The sequence below is a fragment of the Panthera leo genome, chromosome A3, assembly GCF_018350215.1.
Source record: "Panthera leo isolate Ple1 chromosome A3, P.leo_Ple1_pat1.1, whole genome shotgun sequence".
Lineage (NCBI taxonomy): Eukaryota > Metazoa > Chordata > Mammalia > Carnivora > Felidae > Panthera > Panthera leo.
The window spans coordinates 41,733,098-41,758,377 of record NC_056681.1 but is presented as its reverse complement, the minus strand read 5'-3'; the positions used below and the strand labels follow the sequence as shown (position 1 = coordinate 41,758,377).

General features: G+C 44.0%; 1 protein-coding gene across 16 annotated transcripts in view; it reads left to right on the top strand.

The window, feature by feature from the left end:
- The first annotated feature begins 5,089 nt into the window (after positions 1–5,089).
- The window catches only part of KIF16B (kinesin family member 16B), a 288,972-nt gene continuing 268,781 nt past the window's right edge, over positions 5,090–25,280 (top strand). For all 16 annotated transcript variants that reach the window (XR_006200570.1, XR_006200571.1, XM_042931660.1 and 13 more), the window contains exon 1: positions 5,090–5,220. Coding sequence is in view for 14 of the 16 variants with exons in the window: in XM_042931660.1 (XP_042787594.1) it covers positions 5,174–5,220 (47 nt within the window). In the remaining 2 variants the exon portion in view is untranslated. The remainder of the gene's footprint in view (positions 5,221–25,280) is intronic.

The following is a 25,280-nucleotide window of genomic DNA, read 5'->3' as shown; positions in this document are numbered from 1 at the left end:
TGTAAGACCTGTTCTCTAGCCTTGAAGGATTGATAATCTGGTTGGAAGTGAGACCCAGAAAACCAAGGTTTAAAATTTGCCAACGAGTAGCAAATGAGTGCCGCCAGCCACGGTGCAAAGCAGTTGGTGGAGGGGTTGATTATTGTGAGTTGGTGCCGGTGCATGGGGCGGGGAGGGGGCAACACTATTGGCAGTAGAACCCTCAGGATGGACTGGATGCAGGAGACAAGGAGAGGAAGTGGCATTCCTCTTGGATGTGCAGCTGAATCGAAGTGGGAATGCAGAAAATTGTGTTGTGAGAGCATTTATTCTTCCGTGAACCTGCTTCACTGATGTAAGTTCCACTGAGAGGGTGGGTGGTGAGGAAGGCAGTGTCGGGAGTCATGTTGCTGGTCTGAGCCTGCCTGCCTGTCTTCTCATTTGCAATGTAAGAAATGACCATGAAGACTCTTTCAGCTCCAGATTACAACTGCAAAGCCCTTGATTAGGGCCCTGTTTTACAGCTGATTTTTATGTCACTCATATTTCTATATATTTAAAAGTCTCCTGAATTGCCACATCCATCGAAAAACCCTTCTCATTATATAAGATAGGCTGTATTTGAATGCAAGCAATAACACCCACATACCCTAAACCAAAGGGCTTAAGCAACAAATTGGGTTATTGCTCATGAGATTTATCAGGGATGAAAAAATACCACTTCTCCACTACTCTCTTAAGTTTCTATCTGGGGTGTGTGAATTAAACTGTGGGAAGAAAGATTAACAGGAGAAAGGCCTTATTTTCTCTGCACATGGGGGGCATCACAGAAAAGAAATGAAAAATCTCCCAAAGTGTTCAGACCTAGGAGCTTACATACTGTTTTAACAAAGGGTGATAAAATGCAGAGAAGTGACTGGACAAAGGAAAAGGACTTGGATTCCCAGGGATAGTAGATTGTGGGAAAGTAAATACATGAGGGAAACTAATGGAAGATGAGGGTTTTTTGTTTTTTTTTTGTTTTTTTTTTAGTAAGTTTTGCTGGCTCTCTCTCTCTCCAGTAATAAGGACTACTCTTTTGATGGTATAGGAGAGGAGAGAAGAAACACCTTCACAAAAGGAAATTTATGTCCTGCTTTTAGGCAGGTGGGGGAGGGGAGGGGGCTCTTTCTGTGTTTGCTCCTTCTTAATTGTCCTTCTTAATTCTTATGTCAAAGTGACATATTTTGGGGTGGCATATCCTGATCCTCTTAGTCAACAAGTGGTTCTGCTTGTCTGGATGGATTCTGTCACCCTGGGATGCCCTCACTCATGCATCTGTGATCAGCTAGTGAGTTGGCTGGGGTGGGCTGGTGCCAGGGGACCCCACTCCCAAGTCTGGTGGTTGGCTGCCTGTTGGCTGTGGCACTGGGTTTGACTGGGTCAAGCCATCCTTAAGCAGGCCAGCCTGGGCTTGCTCACATGACAGCATCAGGGTCCCTCGGGTGAGTGGAAGTATGCAAGGCCTTCAGACACCTAGGTTTGAAAGTGACAAAGTTAATTCTGTGGCATTCTATGAGTCAGAGCAAGATACAAGGGCAGCCATACTAGAGAGGTAGAGAAACAGACACTGCCCCTGATTGAGGGTAGCTGCAACCTGACGTTGCAAGGTCCAAATACAGGTGGGGAAGCATTTATAACTGTCTTTAAATCTGTCACACTGTTTTAGGTAAGGAGGCTTTCTCACTATTCCTGGAGCAAGACCCCCACTTTCCCAACTCTGAACATTTTGTTCCAGGTATTTTCTCTGGCTTAGAAATCAGCTCTTCACCCATCTTGGGTTTCAAATTCCACCCATCCCTTTGCAAGGCCCATCTCCAAAACTAATTCATCCACAAGACGTCTCCCCATCCCTTCAACTAAATGTGGCTTCTCACTCTGAAGGGTTGAAATGTCGCCACGGACTCTACAAAGTCTGTCGATTCTGAACTATTTGTAACCATAGGTACAGTTACATGCAGTTGAGACAATCTTTTTTTCATCTTAGTATATAAAATGACTATGATTTAGGGTGATAGTTTCCATTAAATTGAATCTTCTGTGATTTCTTCATTCACTTCTGCTATAAAAGAGAGCTGGGATTCACAGCTACCTGCCTATAGATTTGTAGCAAAATTTCTATGTATGACTTTTGTGATTATCTTTGCTGTTACTTAGTAGCTCAGGTTTTACAATCCGGCTCCAAAGCACGCTTTTTCAAATTATCTTTGCTTTTAATGTTTAGTATTTTAGGAGATCCTAAATTTACCTTTACATTTTATGACTTAGAAAATGAAAACGGTTCTGGGTTTGGATTTGATATCTGTAATTTCTATCTCTGATACTATCAGGCAATTGTTTGAAAACCAGAATCCTCTTTTCCACTTACTGGCTCACTGTTTAGCTCCTGAATTCAACTTAAGTCCCATGGTGTAAGACAACCCCACGAGGAGATATTAAGTGTACTGTGTGATAGAATGCTTGAGGTTGGTACTTTTAGCACACAGGAAAACAGATGGGTTTCTGAGATGTCAGTTGTATCCTATGTTCCAATTTAAGTGTGCCAGTCTGCTGCTTATCAAGGTTTTTTAAAAGTCATGTTTGTGAGAGAGTAAATCAATTTTATTCCTTAAAGGCTAGGGGAAGAAATACATCCCTGTATATATAGCTGATAGGGATATTGTTTTTTTTGTTTGTTTGTTTTCTGCTGATGGTATTTCAAGATGATTCGAATATTTGTAGGCAGAGTGAACATTCTATTCTAGTGCTATCTCACTTTGAAATGAAGAAGCTAAGACTCAGGGAGTTTCAATCACTCACAACTATTTGGCAGAACAGAGATTGCTAAACATCAGAAAAAAAAAAAAAATAAATGGAGACCCAAATATAAACTACATCAAAACAAGCAAAGTACCTCTTTTCCCACCTCCCCATTGTCCCTCTGTGAGTTGAAGCTTCACTGCCACCTAGTCAAAACCTCTATGCCAGATGTGTGGGGTCTAGTGTGTCTGCGATGCTCTGTTTTGTGTCAATGGCAAGGTCATAGGAGGTCAGGGGCTTATAGGCGTGTGTAGGCTGCTGAAAAGAAGCTAACGAACGAAATAATGAATTAAACCTCACCACTAACCAACCAACCAACCAACCAATAAAACCCCAGGCACAGAAAATCGCTTTATGAGTAAGCTAGAGCTCCTCCTATAAAGTTCAATTCGTTGTCTTTAAGAATTGAGCTGGCATTGCCGGGGGTGGGCCAGTCGGGTGTTCGGTGCGCCCAGACCCGGGAGCCTGGTCGCGAACAGTGGTGGCGGTGATTCGCTCCAGGGTCGGGCGGCTCGCCCCCCGCCCACCCCCGCGAATTGGGCACGCGCTGTTTGTCCCCGCTCAGCTCCCTTATAAGGCGGACCCCGCCCCTGCCTGGGGCGGCGGGGGCGGTGCGCCGGCTCCCTGGCCGCGCCTCCAAGCAGCCCGCCGCTACTGCGCATGTTTCGCGCGGCCCGGTCCAGCTTCCGGCTGTCCTTGTTTTCCTGCAGCCAGCAGTGGTGAAATCTGCACCCAGCTCTGCTCGCGCAAGTGGGAAAAACCCTGGGTTTTCAGGACTCTGGAAAACAAATGGGATGCTGATTCCGGGCTAGCCGCGGGGCTCTAGGGAAGCAGAAGTAATGATTCCTTAATCTGAGTGGGTCACGTTTGCTGACATCATCTCACTTAATGCATTAATCAACTCCAGGGAGTTGTTTCCGATTTGCCGTCAGGCAAAAAGCCTCAGAGGTGCCTAGCAATGCAGACTACAGGAAGCCCAAAGCTAGTGTAGGAGCTGGGGCTCAAATCTAGCAGCCCAGTGTCCACTCCCTAAGGCCTCTGTTACAGCTTGGCTTCCTGGACGAGCAGCCCCTCTTGCCTGGCTCTGGTCCCTTCATCTGAACAGAAGGCCACTGCTCCAGACACTCAGACAGACACCCTGGGAGTGTGAAGTACCCGCAGGGAGGGAGAGGGGTGAGGGCAGAGCTTCCCTTCTCAGCCCTAGGGGGACTCCAGAGCCTGGTGGATCTTGAGGACCTGATACAGTGGGCCTGCCAGATCCTGACCATCAGCTGCCCTACTGGGCAGGAAGGGAGGGGTCCTGGAGTTGGGCTGCGGTGGGCTGAGCGGCTCTGAATGGGGCAGTAGGAGGAAGGCAGAACTCAGGTCTTGGCTGTGGTCACAGGTGGGTTCCTGGGTGTGTGTGAAGGAATACGTGAATGCATAGCTGAATAAATGAATTTATATTCTTCGGGAGAGGGCAACGGGGAGAGGAGGACTCAGGAAAAAAAGGCTGGGTCAGGCCTCACTTCTTATGCCCTAAGCTTTAAAGAGAGGGTCGTTTTCACGCCTAACTACGTTATGATTAAAACTGAACTACTAAACTGTAACAAATGCAAAAAAGTCCAATGAAGATCTGATTTCAGTCAGTGTAGCCATTCTCGCCAGCAGTTTAAAAACATCTAGTACCCTTTTTATTTTCATTTCTCGTTATCCCTGAATTGAGCGGTCCAAAACACACCCCTTGGTTGGGTAGCCTTAGAGCAGCAGAGAAGGACCTAGTGGGACAACCCACAAACAAGCTATGATAATCTCTGCGCCTCAGATTCTTGTTCTGTAAATTGGATGAGCTAACTCTTGCACAACGGGCTAAAACCAGGTCTCCTTATGGGTTGACACACTGTTTTCGGTCATCTGAGCCCCAGGACTGAGGTCTTCGCTCTGGCCCTAAGTTACTGCGACCCCTTCCCTTTCTTCCTCCTCCCTAGGTTTTCAGGTGGTAAGACTGGGTTGTAGCTTTCCTGAAATCACTCCTCTTCGGTAACCCTGGGTGACTTACAGGCCACCGCCTGCGCGGAGGCTCTTCCTGACTAGGCGACCTTAGGTGGCGGTGCTCGGGCATCCCGACCCCGCCCCTCTTCGCCGCCCGGCCGCAGCCAAACCCCGGCGCGAGGATCACGCGGGCCGGAGTCGCTCTGGGCATGCTCAGTGGCCCGGCAGGTGGGGCCGCCGCGGGACGCCCGGTCCGGCCTGGAGCGGAGGGGCGGGGGTAGAGAGAGGGAAGTGGGCGGGAACGGAGGGCAGAGTCGCAAGAGTCGCCGGCGGCCGTGGGGCGCTGGGCAGGTGGGAGCCCGCGTGGGCCGGGCCGGGATGAGCGATGGCATCGGTCAAGGTGGCCGTGAGGGTCCGGCCCATGAATCGCAGGTGAGTTGGGGGAGGCCTTAGGCGGCCCCCCGATGCGCCCCCACTCGGATGAGCCTCATCTCCAAGTCCCTTCGAAGGGCAGCCTGGACCTAAGTGTCACGGGACGGTCTGCGGCCCACTGGTCCCTGGCTGTGGCCTCTGGGGGCCTGGAGCACTTCATGCTTTGCTGTCCCTTTTACCCTGCCCTTTTGGGGACCCTGGGGGTACCGAGTTCACGAAGCCACGTAGAAGATTCCTGCCGTATTAACTTGTGGAGGTTTGCGTGCCGCCCCCCCCCCCCCCCCCCCCCCCCCCAAGCGTCAAGGGATCACTTTCATGAAGGCGTAGCCTCCTTTGGGGGGAATATGAGAGTGGTTATGGGACACCTCAGCTGTCAGAGGAGCTCTCCTCAATTCTGTCAACTCAGAAGTTCTCTAGTAACAGTAATGTTACTGTTTAATTTCTCAGTGAGCGAGGATTTCGAGTCCCTGAATGTGAACCCTAACTTCTAATCAGTAACTTAGCAATTCTTAACTTCACGTTCAAGAGTGTATGGGAAACTTTAGCAAAGTTTTGACTTCAGAGGGGGAAAAAAATCAAGGACACTTAGGCACACGTGTGTGAAATCCTCTGGTGTTAACAGAGGGGAAGAGCTATAAACATATTTAGAATTTAATCTTGTATTTTTCAACAAAGTAATGCTTTTCAGAATGATTTGACTCTTTATTCACTGAAAAAACAATCTGTGCTTGCTTCTCAATGACCTCTTTATAATCAGTTTAGGAAGATGCTTTAGAAGAGTTTTTAAATTGGTTTAACTTTAAAGAATGAAGTAGACGTAAATGGTATGTGTCCTTCTGAATTGACAGGCCAAGTTCACACAAGGCCATTTATTTTTATTGGCTTCTCAGTCAAGTTGTTGGACATTTGACTTACCATATGGCTTTTCCACTTTCTCATGTCAACTTGTGGAGGTAATTGTTTGGTGGTTCTGACAGCTGATTGGGGCATCAGAGGATCATAAAATTAAGTGATTGCCAGAATCTTCCTCGACTCACCCGAATCTCCTTTTTCTCTTGGCAAATAGGGAATCATTCTGGGTTGTAGCTATTGTAAACCAGTGCTTTTGTCATTTTTAAGTTACTTGTAAAGCTTTTTAGGGAAGGAGTTTGACTTTTTTGTAAGTCTGAAGAGAATATGGATGTTTTTCTGTGTATTCAGTCATACAGGACAAACAGACTCCTAAGTCATTTAGACCATTTAAAAAGATTTTTCTTTATTCTGGATTTACATGTATAAAGAAGTTCCTCCCGCTCTTTGGAATAACATGAACACATGCTAGAAGATTGTATTGAGTAACTTTAGAAAGCACATGCCAAATGCAAGGCACTGTCCTGAGTGCTATCTGGGGAACAAGGTGAATAAGGTGTTTTTTATTTTTTTAATAAGGTGAATGAGTTTGTTTTTTTAAATTTTTTAATGTTTATTTTTGAGAGAGAGAGAGAGTATGAGTGGGGGAAGGGGTAGAGAGAGAGAGAGACAGAGACAGAGAGAGAGACAGAGAGGGAGACACTGAATCTGAAGCAGGCTCCAGGCTCTGAGCTGTCAGCAAAGAGCCTGACAAGGGGCCCAAACTCATGAACTGCAGGATCATGACCTGAGCCAGTCAATCGCTTAACCGACTGAGCCACCCAGGTGCCCCTAAGGTGAATGAGGTTTGATGAATGTCTTCTTAAGAGCCTACTGTCTGATGGGGTAGGGACTGCACCCTGGCAGGACTCTCCTAAAACATGGGGCTGGTTGGGAGGGATGGTGCAGGTGCAGTCCTTTGCCAGTGTAGGCCTGGAGCCAGTTACATGGAGCGGCTGCAGGAAACATCCAAAGTCATGTGATTTGAGGAGGTAGATTGAAGTGATGGTATTTATGCTTTCAGCAGAGAACTCTGGTGGTGGTATCAGGGTTAGGGCAAGAGGTAAGGAAGTAGTGGTCTGAACCAAAGGCAGAAATGGGAAGGCTGGGTATGTACACCAAGACAGTTTACTGGCAGAATCGACAGGATTTGGCAGGTCCTTGGATGGGAAGGAGGAGGACGGGGAAGAACAGAGAACCGTTAACTGAAGTTTGATGGTCAAGGAGGTAGAAGAGGTTTGGGGAAGGTGTGTAATGAGGTTGGTATATAACTTTTTGGAAGTGGGATGCAGTGTGTCAAGTACAAGCACCGTGTGGGCACAGAGTGAGTGCTGCCCTCGTGTTGACCCTGTTGTGTGGGAAGGGCATCTGTCTCTTTGGTGGCGTTCGCTAGACTTTTAGAAACATGGGTTTATGTCTCAGGTGATTTGAAGACCGACATTTGGAAATCTTTTGCACATGGAGGACAATTTAAGAGTATTACAGTGAGATTTCTCAGGAGGAGAAAATCTTATCTTTATAAAGCATATATATATATATGCACATATATATGCATGCATACACGTATATACATATACTTATGTGTGTATATCTATCTATCTATATATATAGGTATATATATAGCAGGTTACAAAAATAATGTTACAGTAAGAAGAAAAGGATTGGATACTGGGATATGCTTTTCTTTAGGATTCTAGGGAGAAGATTGGCTTGCCCCTCATGAAGGAGAATTAGCATAGCAAATTGTCATAACAGAGAAAGGAGAAGTGTCTCTTGAAGGAGGTGATGGTTTTTGCTGTCAGATGTTGCCAAGATGGTGCCCTGAGGATGTGAGTAAGATGAGGTCCTTGGTCTTGGAGACAGGAGCCTTGGTAACCTTCCAAAAGGCAGTTTCAAGGAGAGACAATGATCCAGAAGTTGGACATGAAATGGAAAGAGATGTACAAATGGCCGACCAGAAGTACTTGACCTAAACATGCACATTATAATAGCAGTAAGAAACTATTGTTTATCTGTGAGCTTGGTGGACCTTAACTGAACATCAGGTGCTGGGGAAAGTGGTGATGAAATCATAGAGGGTCAAAACCCCTGAACACTTTCTTAGTGGGAATTTGATGGTAGCTATCAAGATTGGAATTGAATAAATCCACTGATTGGGCAGTTTCATTTATAAAGATTTTATTTTATGGATTATATTCCTGTCTGCCAAGACGTATGTGTAAGGATGCAGGTAGGGATGTAGGTGCAGATGTAAAATTTTTGTTTTGTTAATCTTCAGAGGAGATTTAGGCAAAGAGGAAGCAATCGACAGAAAGCAAAGGCCTGAAGTTTTGGGAGGTGAGGGTCGCTGTTGGAGCTTGGCTCTAAAAGGATGGAGGCATGGCAGGGGGATGCTGACTTTCTGAGCCAGGAGCCTCTGCAGTAACTAGTCCTTGCGAACAAGCACCCAGTGCTTGATTCAGGCTAAGATGCAGTGCCTTTGTTTTTACTACGGTGGGGCTTTGGTTATGTGGCAGAAGTAGTAGTTTTCAGGTTTGAAAGAACTGTTATTTTGCATCACATAACAGCAGCTACTTTATGTGAGAGTTTGCTCTGTGGCAGTGGTACAAAATCTAATTTAATCTTTGCAACAGTCTTAGTAGGTACAGACTATTATTGTCATGCCATTGTACAGATTGGGAAACATAGTTAACTTGCTCGAAGTCAGTTTTCTTTTCTTTTTCTTTTCTCTTCCCTTCTTTCTTTTAATATTTATTTATTTTGAGAGGGACAGAGGGAGCGAGAGTGAGAGAGAGAATCCCAAGCAGACTCTGCGCTGTCAGTGCAAAGCCGAGGTGGGGCCTGAACTAATGAAATGTGAAATCATGACCTGAGCTGAAATCAAGAGTCTATGCTTCACTGACAGAGCCACCCAGGCACCCCGCCTGAAGTCAGTTTCGGAGGGCAGTCAGCCCTGTACTTTTTGAAAATGAGTAAAATGTTTGCAGAAACTTAATTTGTTCATTGCTTTTATGGGCAAAAGTTTAACATTTATGTATTGTCTTTTTATGCCTTATGTACGTATGTCTTATGTATGCCTTTTTCTTTGTGATATCTCCCATTGTTCTTAGGCCTGGCCTTTTCTTTTTATCGGTTTCATGTTTTACAGTTTTACAAGATACTTCTTTTCCCTTCTGAAGAGAACAAAATAATGATTTGGTAACTAATTTGTTCATTTCCTTTTGTTTTCAGTTGTTTGCTTTTTTTTGCAGAAACACTAGGTGATTCCTTTGCACCATCTATCCTGTCCCATTGATTTGCCAGTGTTGATGGGGCTGGGGTCTGAGGGCAGACTGCGTGGGTCCCAGTTTTGGCTGTCATTTACAAGCTGGGTAAATTTGAGCAAGACACTTAATTGTTTTAAACCTCAGTTTTCGCAACTGTGAAATGGTGATTGTAATTGTACATGCCTTATAGATTGTGAGGCAAGGTCTTTTTTTATATATTTTGTTACTGTGATTGACAAGATGACACATTTGAAATTGAAGTTCTGTAAATACGTAAAAGATTCGTGAGGTGTTACATGCAGTTCCCTCATATTTTCTGTCCTGTCCTATTTTATTCTATTGTCTTGTTAAAAAGAATGCTATTTCTAGATCCACTAGATTGACTTCCAAGATCTATTAATGAGTTGCAGTTGGCAGTCTGAAAAACAACCGTCGTGGGGTTCAAATGAGATCATGCATGTGGATAAAGCCCTCCACACAGTGCCTGGCATGCAGCGAGGGCTCTGTAAGGATCAGTTATTGTTATTGCTGTTGTTTTCACATTTTAATGATGGCAACTTTAATAGTAAGTTTTTGAAAATTTTTTTGCCAAAAAAATATTTGCGAGTGCTGGCAACAGGCCAAGTGATAGCTTTTTAACGTGCTTTCTTATCTAATGAGGCAAGACCCCCCCTCAGTCCTTCCCTTTTCTGACTGTTCTTAGCTTTCTTTCCGGATTAGCCTCTCAAGTGGACCCTATAGTCATGTCTATCAAGTTAAAAAGAGAAGAAGAAAAACTGTCAGTAGTATTTTGGGATTGACAGCTTTAGGGTGTACTAAAGTCTTATTTTACGAGTGTTAGGGTGGTCTCTTGGATCTGTGATGAAGACAACAGATGGCTCGGGTGTTAAGGGTGGGAGACATCTGTCAAGACGCTGCCATGTATCAGGCATCATGCTCATTTCTTTACCTTGGCAACTTCCTTTCCTGCTCCCAACAACTGAGTGACTGAGGGCTTGATTATGCCCATTTTACAGAGGGGAAACTGAGACCCTTGGATAATAGCCACTGGGGTCTGGGTTTGTGCCAAGTCTACCTTCCTGTCATTTCTGAAGCTCCTCCATTATACAGACACTGAGATGAGCAGAGGGCAGGGGACAGCCGGGCAGGTAGGAACGAGTACAGTTACAAGGGGTTTTAGACCAACCGAAGCTTCTTGTAAGAATCAGTTGACAGGTAGGTAGACAGGGTGTTGTGAGGACTTTCCTTTGTTAAGCTTGGGCTTTTATCCTTTTATGCTCCAGTTTGCCTGCCGGTACGTGGCTGTGGGCCGCTTGGGGCTATTTCAGTTAACATTAAGGGAGATTTCAGTTGTAGTTGCTCACTGCCGCCAGCCACATTCCAAACACTCAGTAGCCCACGTATTCAGCAGTGCAGACATAGAGCATGCCCATCATCGTGGAAAGTTCTCTCCGGCGGTAAGACTGAGCTGGCTTGAGTCCCAGATTTGCTGCTTCTTAGCTTCCTGCCTTGGAGCGTAAGTGCTCTGTGCTTCAGCGTCTTCAAGTATAAAATGGAGATCTTCACAGGACCCACCTTGTGGGCTGAGATGGTGCCTGAGTGCGCTAACACTTGCTAATGCTGTTGCGCCCCAGAGCAAGGGCTCTGTAAATCTTGGCTATTATTTTTAGGCATTGGGGGCTACTGATGGTTTTAAAACAGGGTTGTCATTTGCCATTTTATATTTTCAGAAGTTTCATCTAATAGCAGTGTGGAGAACTGCTACCAAGACCAGCAACAATGAGCTTTTATTTAGTATTTGCGAAGTGCTGTGCTAAGTGCCTCTTATGCACTAGTATTATCCCATTGGCTTTCCTATCGTACTCTGGGATGCAAGACCCGGGGCCTAAATGTCTGTGTGAGTGGGCAGAGGCCAGTGCAGGAAGACCATAAAAACTGAAACATGACCCATGACGATGTGATTCTGGACTGGATTGGAGTCTTAATAGGTGTTGAAATTCAACCAAGTAAATTCGAAAATCTAATAGGCTTTATTAAGCAATTCGTGAATCAGGCGGCATCCCTGTCTAGCAAATTGTAAGGAGCTCCAAGGAGTTGTACAAAATGGAAGGTTTTTATAGGAAGGAGGATGGGGTGAGAATTTATTAGCAGCAGAAAAGATTGTTTCAGGCAAGGTCATCTTCCCTGAGGGAGAACAAAGAGTTTTATTAGGTGGATCACTGTGTCTTCCTACCTCCATGGTGCTGACCAGAGAATTGTTGGCCGACTATGTTCCTGGGAGAGGTTGAAAGTACAGTTAGGTTAGATATTAAGCCCCACTTTGGTGACTTGGCCTAGCATAAGTAACTCCCATTTTGGCCTGTGGTTTTCTTTTAACATAGGAAGGGGCACAGTCGAAGGATATAACTTGCAAGCAAAATCCTGAAGAAGCTTTTAGCATATTTTCTGACTGTGAAAATAATATACGCTTATAAAACAATGCATGCTCTGAAGACAAGTATGTCAAAGAAATCGAATTGAAAATAGCTCATAACTCCATGATCCAGGGATAGCTATGTGTAAACTTGATGCATTGGAATCCAGCCTTTTTTTTCCTTGTGTAGCAACAGAATGTGTACACTGTTTTATACCCTACTGTTTACATTTGTAAGAGACACCCTGAAGACTAATCAGCAGTGCACAGAGAGGCAGGAATCAAAGATGACTGAGTGGTTTGGGATATAAGTGGGAGAATGACTCCCCCGCAAAGTTAGGCTGCCAAGGTGAGCTGGTTGGGGTGGAGGGGCATGATGATGAGTTGAGTTGGCTCTGGATGCTGGTGGGGGATCCAGGCAGTAGGGACTCAGGTGAAGTATCAGCCCTGCGGTGTGCATTTGGATGTGGGTTCCTTGAAGGTGACGGTGGATGTGGTGGAAGTGAGCTTTGTTTCCAAGGAGAACGATAGTAAAGAAGGAAGGGTTGGTAGCAGAACAGTGTAACTGGCTGTGTGACACTTGCTCTTTAAGACTCAGTTCTCTTTTTGTAGGACATTGATTCTCAGGATGGGCCAGGGACAGCTGGGAATCACTGAGATTCTTTTAGGGAGTTGCCAAAGTCAGAACTACTTTTGCAGTAATACTAAGATAGTTGCTCTTTTCACCCTTCTCTCATGGGGGCGTGGCGGAGTTTTCCAGGAGCACCGTGATGTCGTGGCTCTGTGTGCCGTTCTATGTTTTAGAAATTTCTCAGTTTTAATTTCTTATATAGTAACTGTCAGTAAATAGTACTGCTGTTCTGCTTCTGTGAGGCACATGGCCAGACTTGGGCCCCAGCCCTCACCTGGGCACCACAAACCTGGGCGAGGCAAAGGAGAGGTGTGGTGTGTTTGTTTTTGTTTTAAAGAAGTGGAACTGGAAACAGGGAGGTAGGGGGTGGGAGAAAGAAGGCTGGGGGAGAGGCAAGGGAGGGAGGTAGGGATGGCTAGAGGTTCTCGCACGGGGTGTGGGGCAGCTGTGATGCTCTGGGTGAGTGAGGTTCCCCAGGGAGGGTCGTGCTGTCACTGACTCACGGGATTGGGAACACATGGAGGTTTTATCCCTTCTTTTAGACGGACTTGGCAAGTAACGTGAAGCGAGGGACTGGTGTTTTCTCATATACAAAATTTAAAAATATCTTAATGTATATAATACACTTAAATAAGCTATGAGTACTAGTAGTTTAAAAATGCTCTTTAGTGACCTAGAGTATTAAATAAGCATGATTTGGTATTAACTTTTTGTTTTATTCATGGAGGCTGTGGGTGAGAGATCCAGAGTGTGTTTGTCTTTCTGTCTGTGCGTCAGAGGTTATTGAGAAATGTCCAGCTGTATAATACGTAGCGCTTTGGTGTGAGGTTGATTCATTTTATACATCCTCATTTCATGGTTAATTTTCTAAATTGTTTCAATAGCTTTTGCTGTTTTTGCGTGTTCTAGAAGTGGGAAGCCGTCTTGCTGAAGCTTGTTTTGGGAAGGAAAACGTTCTAGTCCCACCTACGGCTGGGGGAGGATGTGATAGTGCCTTATAATTCCCAACCCCTTCCCCAGGACTGAGAGCCTCTGGTTTGTTTTGGTGGCCCGGACTACGTTCCGTCCGGCTCCAGTTGCAGAGACAGTCCAGGAAAAAGTCCTTCATGGGAAGGCGGGCATCGTTCCCTTGGATTCAGCCTGCCAATTCCCATCAAGCTCAGAGTAGGTTCCCGCCAGCAGGACCTGGAAGCTTCCCCTCACTGTCCGGGGCTCTGGGCTGAGTGCTTGTTTCCTGCTCTATTTCCAAATACATTCATTATTCATTGTTGCTGCTTAGTAGGGGAGAAATAACTACGTCTGTGATCAGCATAGACACTTTGAACAAATTTCAGTGGGATATGTAGAATTTAAAGTCAGTTGAGAAAGAGCTTTCACTAATGGTGCTGATCAGTGATTTTTGTCATCGATTACTATTGCTAGCGGCTCATTCATTTACTAGGAACTCTGCTAAGGCTTGTGTGGTTGCTATCTAATTTAATTCCTAGCAACAGCCCTATAGGGATGAATACTGTTATCTCCATTTTATAGATGAGGAAACTCGGGATCAGGGAAAGATCGGGTCCTGGCCCCAGTTTTATCACATTACACTGGTTTTCTGGCTTCATAGCATTTACATTATCTGAGTGTATGTATGTGTGCATATGAATGTATTTTTGTGTGTTTGCTTTTTTATCATGTTCTTGCATAAATTCTGTGAGAGCCAGTAGCCTTGTCAGTCTTACTCATGGATGTTTCTCTGAAGCCTAGAACTGTGCCTGGCAGAGAAGGGTACTCAGAAAATATTGCATTAATAACTGCCACCTCCCTTGCTCCCTGTTTCCCCTATCTTTCAGTCTGTGGATGCTTATAAGGAATCAGGAACCCCTAGCCCAGCACCTGTTACAAGAAATCAGGAACTCCTAGCTCAGCACCTGTTTTAAGGAATCAGGAACCCCTAACCCAGCATCTGTGGGATGTCTCGCACTGCTCTGTGTGAGGAGGAAAAGGGAGCTTCGATGATCTTCCTGTTGGATATTAGGAGGACAAGAGAAGTAGAAGAGGGCTGAGGAGGAGCCTGGGTGAAGAATAACAGCTTTGGAGCTTTCCCTGCATATTAAGTTAATTATACACAAATTGCACTTCGAATACTCATTATGTTTATCTCTTAAGGTTAGAGAATTGGAGATAAAGCACTTACTGTGTTTAAATGATACATAGTTTATGGGACAAAACACTCATGTGCCTTTTTTCAGGAAAAGGTTTTGTGTTTTTTGTTTGTTTTGTTTTTTTAGCTTTTTATCTTGAAATAATTTTGGAATTCCAACCTCCCCTAATATTCATGTCTTACATAACCAGGGTACAGCTGCCAAACCAGAAATTATCTGTACAAGACTATTAACGAGACTATAGTTTTAACTGACTGTCCTTTCTCTGTTCCAGCAACCAGTGTAGGACCCTACCTCACACTTAGTTGCCATGTCTCCTTAATTTCTTCTGGTCTGTGACAGTTCCTCAATTTCAAAAGAGTGCCAGTCAGTTAGCCTGTGGAATGGCCCTCAGTTTGGGTTTCTCTGATGTTTAATCATGATTGAATTGAAGAGGCAGTGTTGGTGAGAACACCACATAAGTAATATTCTGCTCTTCATTTCACATCATGCCAGGGTACATGGTGTTAGTCTGTCTTCTTAGTGGTGATGTTGACCTTGATCACTGGTTAACGTGATGTCTGCTGGTGGTGTCTGTGGTTGATAAATATCTGAGGGAGATACTTTGTGGGGAAAAGTTATTTATTTTTTTTTTTTTAATTTTAGAGAGAGAGAGAGAGTGCCGGGGGGACAGGGTAGGGGGTAGGGGCAGAGGAAGAGGGAGACTGAGAATCCTAAGCAGCTTCCACACAGGGCTGGATCTCCTGACCCAGATATCATGAGTCGAAATCAAGAGTCATGCTTGACCAACCGAGCCACTCAGGTGCCCCTGCAGGAAAAGTTTTAAATTTCAGTTTTATAACACTATTTTTATCTTCATGAGAACACATTTCAGATGTTCTAATAAAAGTTATTGTGAATATAAGATTCATTTAAAATATCCCCCCCACCCAACCTTGTGAAAAAGGATTCATCATACTTAAAATGAAGGACATTTGTGTTTTGGAAGGCTGATGATGATTGTACAGGACTGTGTATTTCTGACATCTGCAGTAAGACACGTATTAGCTCACCACATGCTGATGTCTTCTATTCTCTACTGTTTCATTAAAAAAAAAATAAAATAAAAGATAGTTGTTACCCACTAAATTGATTTTAAGATCTGCAGTTTGGAAAACACTAGTGTAGTGGATTTATTGTCCAGAACAGAAATTGGTAAAATCTGATTTTTTTTTTTTTTTTCCCCGAGAGAACATCAAAGTTAGGATTGTGTTAGATTGAAAGTCAATCCTGTTTCCTCTAAGACGCTGGAGGGCTCATGATCCCAAGAGGATAAATCAAGCTTAGAAGGAGATTTTTCAACTTTTAAGAGGCTAGGATTCTGAACCTACCATGCGATGTCTACTTTCAGGATCTTGCTTTCTTGAGCTCTCATGGCCTCATGGTCTTTCGCCAGGTTACACCTGCTGATTCTTATTTTCAGGGTTTTATTAACAGAGTCTAAGCCATCACAGTGATTCTGCTTGGAAATTCTGCTTAGGGCAGAGGTAAATCACTCTGTGAGCTCCCTCTTAGTGGGACTTAAAGTTCCCTAGGAAGGTTTTAAGAAAAAATAATTCAAGGTGATGGAGACTAGCTCAAAAGTGAGAACAATTGCAGAGATGAAGCTTTTAAAAACAGATTTTGGTCTCTTCTTTTTCCTAAAGTTTTCCTGTGAGCTGTCTCTACTTGATCAGATTGAAAGGCAGTTGTGAGAAAAAATGTCACCAGTCCTGGGCTGGGACTCACATTGATGATCCAAATAAGGTGCTTTTCTTTTCTTCTTTCTCTTCTTTGTTTTGAGGTGGGGTTATGCCTTACCTGCTGAGCATCCTGGAAGTATTGGGCAAGCACTCTGCCCTGTCTAAAATGCTGAGTTGGTCTCTTGCTTGAACACTCTTTGCTAGGAACCAGCACAACAGAGTACTTCCCATTCCCCCCCTAACTCCCCCAGCCGCAGGTGGTGTAGTCCTTCTTTTCTTCTTTTTATTTTAATATATAAAAACTTTTCATTTTGAACATTTACAGAAAGTTGCAGAGTAGGGCAGAGTTTTCACATGGCTTTTGCCCAACTTCCCTAAGTATTATAATCTTAGAAAACTATAATTAAAAACCAGCATAGTAACACTGATACAGTACTATTCACAATAGTGAATCTTAATCTGACTTATTCACATTTCCCAAATTTCCCCAATAGTGTCTTTCTTCAGGTCTAAAATCCAGTCCAAGATCGCACAATGAGTTTAGTTGTCTTGTAAAACATCTTAATTAAGCTCTTTTTATTCTTAGGGCCAACTTTGTCTTTCCTGATATGATATTAAGGGTATGAATAGATAACATTTCCCCTAGAATAACTCTCTTTGAAAGATCGAGGAATTATGCCTCCTGGCATCCTTTTTTGGAATATAGACAGACACTTTGAGCTGTTAAGACCTTGGTTGGATTAATTGTTCCACATGTCAAATGGAAAAGACACATGGGGACCTTTCATCCTTGATGGGGTGGAAAGGTTTGGAATTTGGAGTGAGTTTGGGGGAAGGCAGGTCTTAGTGATGTGTCAAGGATTTTTTTTTTTTTTTTAAAGTTCATTTATTTTGAGAGAGAGAAAACATGCATGAACATGCACGAGCAAGTGGGTCAGGGCCAGAGAGAGAGAGAATCACAAGCAGGATCTGTGCTGTCAGCACAGAGCCTGATGTGGGGCTCGATCACATGAACCAAAAGATCATGACCTGAGCTGAAAACAAGAGTCAGATGCTTAACTGACTGAGCCACCCAGACACCCCTCAAGGATCGGTTTTAGACATAATTTGTTAAATTTGTAGTACAGGGGCTACAAACTCAATGCCTACATGGGACCAGATAGGCCTTCCACAATCCACATTACAAACTCTGAGTCGGGGAGGTAATCGTGTGTGGAGGGGCACTTGCTAGTTTCTCTAGTAAACTTCCTCCCATGTTTTAAGGACTTCACACTAAAGTTACCAACACTGTTTATCTGTTGCTCACGTAAGCAGATCACTGTGTGTAGTTCCCAGTCAGCTGGTGCTCCTGGAGCCTCTACTCTCTGGGGCCTCACCATCCTCTCTCTCCAGCTAGTGGAAGGCAAGTGGAGGGTAGGGAGGTGCACCCACCTCCGTGGTGTGGAAGAGACATGTCACTAGTGCTCACCTCCCATTGGCCACATGGCCACACCTGGCTGCAGGGAAAGCTGGAAACCGTAGTTATTTTACTGGCTGGGACACCACTTCCTGGAGATAATTCTGTACTGTAAAGGGGAAGCTATCTAGTTCTGCACACTGTGTCTCGAGAGGCAACTCCATCTGTTCCAGCCAGTGATACCATCAAGGACCTTTGCACTTACATTTCTTTGTGGTACAGGTGTGGAAACCCAGATGTCCACATGTCCTGTTTCTTCCTTCTTAGTTAGATGTCACCTCCTCAGTTGTCTCATTGAAAATATCATCTCCCATGCCTGGTATTTCCTATCTCCCTTCTCAATTTTTTATTTTCCTTATCACTTCTATCACAATTTGGACAACTGTGTATTTTCCTTTTTTAGTGGTTTATTGTCAGAGTTACCCTATGAGGACCGGGGCCATTCCTGTCTTGTTCTTGGATATCTTTCTTGTACTTGACATGTGTTCAAGTATTGAATAAAATGGGAACACGGACTGTTGAAATCCTCCAAATTTCAAATGTTGGCTAGGGTTATAGCTAAAACAAACAAGCAAACCATGTCTATGGGTGTGATCCTGGCTGCTAGCCTGGGCCTTGGGTGGAGAGCCAGGTGCCAGGGGCTGGGGCTGGAAGACATGGGTTTGTTTTCCAGGTCTGCCACTTGCTCATTGTGTGAGTTTGGGTGTGTCATTTTACTTCTCTGGGTTTCAGAGCCTTCTTCTACAATATGAGACTAATAGTCCTCCCCACCTGCCCACCCCCACCCCCCACTTGCTGAATTATTGGACTTACTGTGTATCGAACTGTGCCAGACCCTGTGCTGGTTGCTGGGGGAACGAATGCTGAGTGAGGTGACCCCAGGAAGCTTCCAGGGAGAGGGGAGGTTTGATCTGGACCTTGTACAGTGGGAAAGAGTCATAGCAGAGGAAAGATATTTTAGTCATTAAGTACTTATTGAGCAGCTGTGTGTGCAGGGTGCTTTTCAAAGTTTGGAGATTCTTTGCTGAACAGGATGATAAAGTTGCTGCCCCCAGAGAGCTTATATTCTAGTATACAACTGTCGAATAGAAAGGCAGTGTCCCCCACATATGTAATTTAAAATTTTCTGGTAGTCACATTAAAAAAAAATAAAAATAAATGGGTGAAATTAACTTTATCAATCTAATTTAACCCATTATATTCAGAATGTCATTTCAATATGAAATCAGTAGAGTAAGTATTAATGAGATATTTTACATCCCTTTTTTGTACTTTCTTGGAAGTGTGGCATGTTTGTTATACTTACAGCACAACTAACCACGTTTCAAGTGCTCAGTAGCCACATGTGGCCAGTCACTGCCATATTGGGCAGCACAGGTCTGGGAGGTAAACAGATCATATGTAATGGCAGGTAGTTAAAAGTTCTATAAAGAAAATAAAGCAGGGTAAAAGGATAGCTAACCATACCAGGGGTCAGGAAGGGACTTTTTGGGTGATGAACTATGGGGATATCTAAGAAGAATCCTCTAGGCAGAAGGAATAGCAAGTACGAAGGCCCTATGCCAAGAACATGCCTGGAATATGCACTGGATACTGGAGGCCATGTGGGAGGAAGTGTGATGCATCATGTGGAGCTTAGGAAACTATGGTAAGGTTGTAGGCTTATTGTGAGTGTAGTTAGGGCCATGGCAAGAGTGAGAGAATGGGAGTGACCTGATCTGACTTCACTTGTCCAAAGGTCACTTGGGCCACTGGTGGAGAATGGACTGTAAGGGGACAAGAATAGAAATGGGATGATTTGAGCAAGAGGTGTGGGTGTATATGATTATGATCATTCATACAGTCTTTCATCCTGCAAACATTCATTGGCCGCCTACGAAGTGCCAAGCATTATAGTTAGGCACTGGGGACACCAATGGGCATGATCTATGTTCTCAGGAAGCTCAGGCTAGCAAATGAGTGGCTGGTTCAGAGTGGCAAGCTTGAGTAGAGGGGCAGGCAGAGAACAAAGGGAGCCATTCTGTTGAGTAGGCAGGTGTGGTGATTTCTGGCTGTCCTATTTCTTTGCATGACTGATCACCAGGCTGGTGTCAGGCTAAAAGAGCTTGAGCTTAGGTGACCTGTAAGACCCTCGTAGCACTGAGGTCAGCAGCCTGTATTCTGTTGACTGTTGGGCAGCTGCTGAAGATGAGTTCAGGGAGATGTGGGGTCACACTCAGCCTGTGATGCAGGTAGTGGACCAGTTCTGGAAACAGGAGGATGGTGAGAAGGAAAGATGGGACACTGCAAAGGCAGGCTTTTGTCCCCAAGGGAAGCTTATTTCCAGTGGTAATGGTAACTTAGCCTACACTTTCTACTAACCAGTGGTTTTCAGATTTTCTGCTCTTTCTAATGACCAATAAATGAATTAAAGGATCAGTGGAAGGACTTCACTCCTCCTTGCCTGGAACATAAGTGCTTGTGGAACTGGTTTGATTATAATTTGATCTTGGCTGGAATTCCTCCCTCCTTTGATTTTGAAGAGTCGGAGGATTTTGTGGTTGTTTCTTTTTGCTGCCTTTCCCCTTTTCCCTTTTCTTCTGCTCTAACTTTTGAGAGAGAGCTATTGCTAATCAGTCCTAGATACATCAGATTTATTTTCTGTACCGTCTTTCTTAGCCTTTGGAGCACGTTTGTAGTTCTTGATTTGCTATTTCCGATTCATTTATTCATTCCTTCATTCAGCAGACATGGAGTGCTTTCTGCATATGGGAAACGACTTTCTTTTTTTTTTTTTTTTTTTTTACTTTTTTTAATATATGAAATTTATTGTCAAATTGGTTTCCATACAGCACCCAGTGCTCATCCCAAAAGGTGCCCTCCTCAATACCCATCACCCACCCTCCCCTCCCTCCCACCCCCCATCAACCCTCAGTTTGTTCTCAGTTTTTAACAGTCTCTTATGCTTTGGCTCTCTCCCACTCTAACCTCTTTTTTTTTTTTTTTCCTTCCCCTCCCCCATGGGTTTCTGTTAAGTTTCTCAGGATCCACATAAGAGTGAAACCATATGGTATCTGTCTTTCTCTGTATGGCTTATTTCACTTAGCATCACACTCTCCAGTTCCATCCACGTTGCTACAAAAGGCCATATTTCATTCTTTCTCATTGCCACATAGTATTCAATTGTGTATATAAACCACAATTTCTTTATCCATTCATCAGTGGATGGACATTTAGGCTCTTTCCATAATTTGGCTATTGTTGAGAGTGCTGCTATAAACATTGGGGTACAAGTGCCCCTATGCATCAGTACTCCTGTATCCCTTGGGTAAATTCCTAGCAGTGCTATTGCTGGGTCATAGGGTAGGTCTATTTTTAATTTTCTGAGGAACCTCCACACTGCTGGGAAACGACTTTCTTTGTGTGTGAGCTTTTCCTTGGAAGGATCCCTTTGCACTGTTTACTGATTACATTAGCGAGGCAGAGATTTCACTGTCCTGCAATCCCAGTCTTTCACACAGTACTTAGTATAGTGAAGGTGTGATAGAGGCATGGATATGGAAGAGCAGGTAAATTAGATGCTTCTTGTATCCTGGCTGTAGAGTGCTTGCATGGAATAGGCATAATCAGTGCTATTATAATTTTGTCTTGTACTTTTTAGGATTTCACGTGGATATTGTGATGGCAAAGCACAATCTGACATAGCTCAGTAATAAATGGACAAAGTCTACTAGTCACCAAGTATTTGGTTTTACTATATAGATAATAAAATACCGTAGGTATTTGGAGAAAGGAAGATAGTGTGAGCTCAAGTCTATAGGTAAGGAGTTATGGCAGGAGTTGAACATTGTGGTCTGACTAGGCTTAGCTTGGTGAAGAGCAGAGGTTTTCATGGTGACCTTGACATTTTGTCCAGCTACTGAGCTTTTATTGAGCCCTTTTCTTTGGTCAGAGACGATCGAGGGCATAGTCCCTACTCTCTAGTAGCTCGTGACCTAGTGGAAGTGACAGGAACAAAGGGAGCTTCAGAAGACCCCTAGGTAATGATGGTGTATTCGAGGCATGATGTATGAGGGTGGGGGTGTTGAGTGGTGCCCCTTCTAGGGATGGGAAGAACGTTCCAGAGGAGGATACCATGACAGGGTATGTGCCAGGCCATGTGCTAGACCAGTGGTTCTCAAACGTTTTTGGCTTTGGGGATTTCTGCAGTCCTCTTTGAGGACCCCAAAGAGCTTTTGTTTTTGTGGGCTACATAAGTCTATTATTTACCACATTAGGAATTAAAACAGAAAAACCTAAAACATAGGAGTATGTAAGCACACATTCCTTTAGCCGTCAGAACGATTCATCACACACATTGCAGCCCCTGGAAAACTCCACTGTGCACTTGGGAGAGAATGAGAGTGAAAAAGGCAAATAATGTCCTGGTATAATTATGAATATAGTTGACCTTCTAAACCCCGTCCCCCCCCACAGTCATTAACAACCACAAGGCAGCTGCTGGGTTGCATGTTGGGGATGTAATGGTGCATAAGCCAGGCACTGTCCTGGTCTTTGTTGGACTAGGTCCTGTGGTACTATGTACGGAAGCTTGTGGTGAGAGCTGGGGTCTAATTCAGACTTGGGGCATCAGGGAAGGTGCTTAGGGGAGAAACATCTAGCTAGATCGGAAGTGGGCGTTGGCCAGGGACAAGTATAGCAGATGGAGGGAACAACGTGGAAGGCCCAGAGACCTCATTTGAGGAGCTGAAGGAACTTCCAATGGCTGTGTGTTAATAATGCATTTGCTAGAACAATACCAGCAGTTTGCTTTCTCTGTGCAGCTTCAGTGTGATGTGATTTTATCCACTTGTTTGTTTTCAGAGGCACACATGGCTGTTCTTAAGCCCCTTCCCTGTGTGGCTTGTAGGCAGCTAAGGGCCTTGTTTCTTGGCACTTGTGTTGGAGAGCTTCCTGTTTCAAGTGCTGAACTGGGTTTGTCAAGCTTTGAAAACGCAAATGGAGCAGAGCCATGAAACGTGAGGGGGCTCAGTGTGCAGAAGAATGGAGACTGAATTAAAAAGCATAATTAATCATAAAAGAACAGAAAGGCGACACTTGAGACTTGAGGACTTGAGTGAAACAGAAGTGGAACTGCTCGTTTGATGTCATCGTATGATTGCAAGATGAGGCCTCGGTCTCAGACAGTGAGTGCCAGTGCATTGTGTACTAGCTCTTGCCCCTCCTCCCCTCCTTTGAAATGAGGTCCAAATTAGAGATGCCAGTATTACGCCAGGTGCAACTAGAGACTTCCTTTGCCCTCATATAGTTGTTGTAGGAGGGGCCTGCTTTATTGTGCATTTACTGTTCGGTCAGCTGAGTCCCAGAAATGAGGACAGACCTGTTTTGCTTTCTGCCTGTTTGATTGCAAAGAACATCATGATATCAGAGGGCTTTCTTACTTCAGGGCCTTCTGGCTTGATGACAAGGTTATTTCTTTCATTTCTGCGTAAATTGTGGTAGTGTATTCAGTTTCAAGGAATCTGGGATGAGTTCTTGAGTCTTAAGAACCAGCTAATGCTGCCCCAGCAGTACAGCTCTGGGGAAAGACAGCTTCACTCTTCAAAAGGGGCACACCTCGAGGGTATCAGGACATGAAAATACTGGCAGAGAGTCAGAAGGATTGGAAATTAAAGAGGTGCAGCCTATGCTGAAAAGATAGAAGCTATTCCTCACTGGTAGTTTCTTTAAGAAATCCTAAAGATGTTAGAAAGCCTGAACAGATCACACCTTATTTGCTCCAGGCTGGGTTAAGTCATGTTTTATTTTGTTAAAAGTCAGCTTCATTGGTTTTATCACATCAGCCAGCATTGTCATTGGCTCTCTGTCCCTCGAGGCGCCATGGGGAGAAGATAATAGAATCCAACAGAAAGTTTGAGAAGCCACAATCAAATTCTTTAGATTTGCTGGCAGTAGGTCATTTAAAAAGGTTTTTTTGCCATTAGAGGCATAACCTGCTCTCTGAAGTCTCCCAAGTTTTCTATGGGGTCTCAACTCCCGTGTCTGGGGAACTGGCAGAGAGCTGGTGACATGTGTGGGCTGCGGGGGTAAGCCAACATCACCTCCCTTTCTGCTGTCCTGTGGAGTATGGTCATAGGAGTGCCATTGTATTTCAGGAATAACAAGAATATTCACATAACATCTTCTGATTTTTTAAAGTAATGACAATTAATTAAAGATATTTTAGAATACAGAGTACACTTGTCCTAGCCTTCAGATGCCACTGAAAAATATCTGGCATAGAATGAATGTTTAAAATTTCTCCCCTACATCAAAATAAAATGCTTCTGCACAGCAAAGGAAACAACCAACAAAACTAAAAGACAGCTTACCAGATGGGAGAAGATATTTACAAATGACACATTTGGTAAAGGGTTAGTATCCCAAGTATGTAAAGAACTTATATAACTGAACATCAAAAAAACATGGTCCAATTAAAAAATGGGCAGAAGACATGAACAGACATTTCTCCAAAGAAGACATCGAGATGGCCAACAGATAGATGAAAAGATACTCAACATTGCTTATCATCATGGAAAGGCAAATCAGAACCGCAGTGAGATATCATATTATACCTGTCAGAATGGCTAATATCCAAAAGATAAGAAATAACAAGTGTTGTTGAGGATGTGGGAAAAAAGGAACCCTTGTACACTGTTGGCGAGTGAAAATTGGTGCAGCCACTGTGGAAAACAGTGTGGAGGTTCCTCAAAAAATTAAAAATAGGGGGGTGCCTGGGTAGCTTGGTCAGTTGAGCATTCGACTTCAGCTCAGGTCATGATCTCATGGTTTGTGGGTTCGAGCCCCGCATCAGGCTCTGTGCTGACAGCTCAGAGCCTGGAGCCTGCTTCAGATTCTGTGTCTCCCTCTCTCTCTGCACCTCCCCTGCTCACACTCTGTCTCTCTCTGTCTCAAAAATAAACATTAAGAAAAATTAAGAATAGAAACACCACTTGATCCATTAATTCCACTACTGGATATTTATCCAAAGAAAATGAAAACACTATTCAAAAAGAAACATGGACCCCTGTGTTTATTGCAGTGTTATTTACAATAGCCAAGATATGGAAGCAGCCCAAGTGTCCATGGATAGATGAATGGACAAAGAAGATGTGGTACACACACACCCACACCCCTACACACGTAGTGGAGTATTACTCATCCATAAAAAAGAATGAAATCTTGCCATTTGCAACAGCATGGATGCATCTAGAGAGTATAATGCTAAGTGGAATAAGTCAGAGAAAGACAAATACCATATGATCACACTCATGTGGAATTTAAAAAACAAAACAAATGAACAAAAAAAAGACAAAAAGCATACTTTTTTTTTTTTTTTTTTTTTTTTTTAAGTTTAGTTATGTTTGAGAGAGAGAGAGAATCCCAAGCAGGCTCCACACTGTCAGCACAGGGCCTGATGCAGGGCTCAATCCCATGGCCCATGAGATCATGACCTGAGCTGAGATCAAGAGTCAGATGCTTAACTGACTGAGCCACCCATACATCCCCCCAAAACAGAC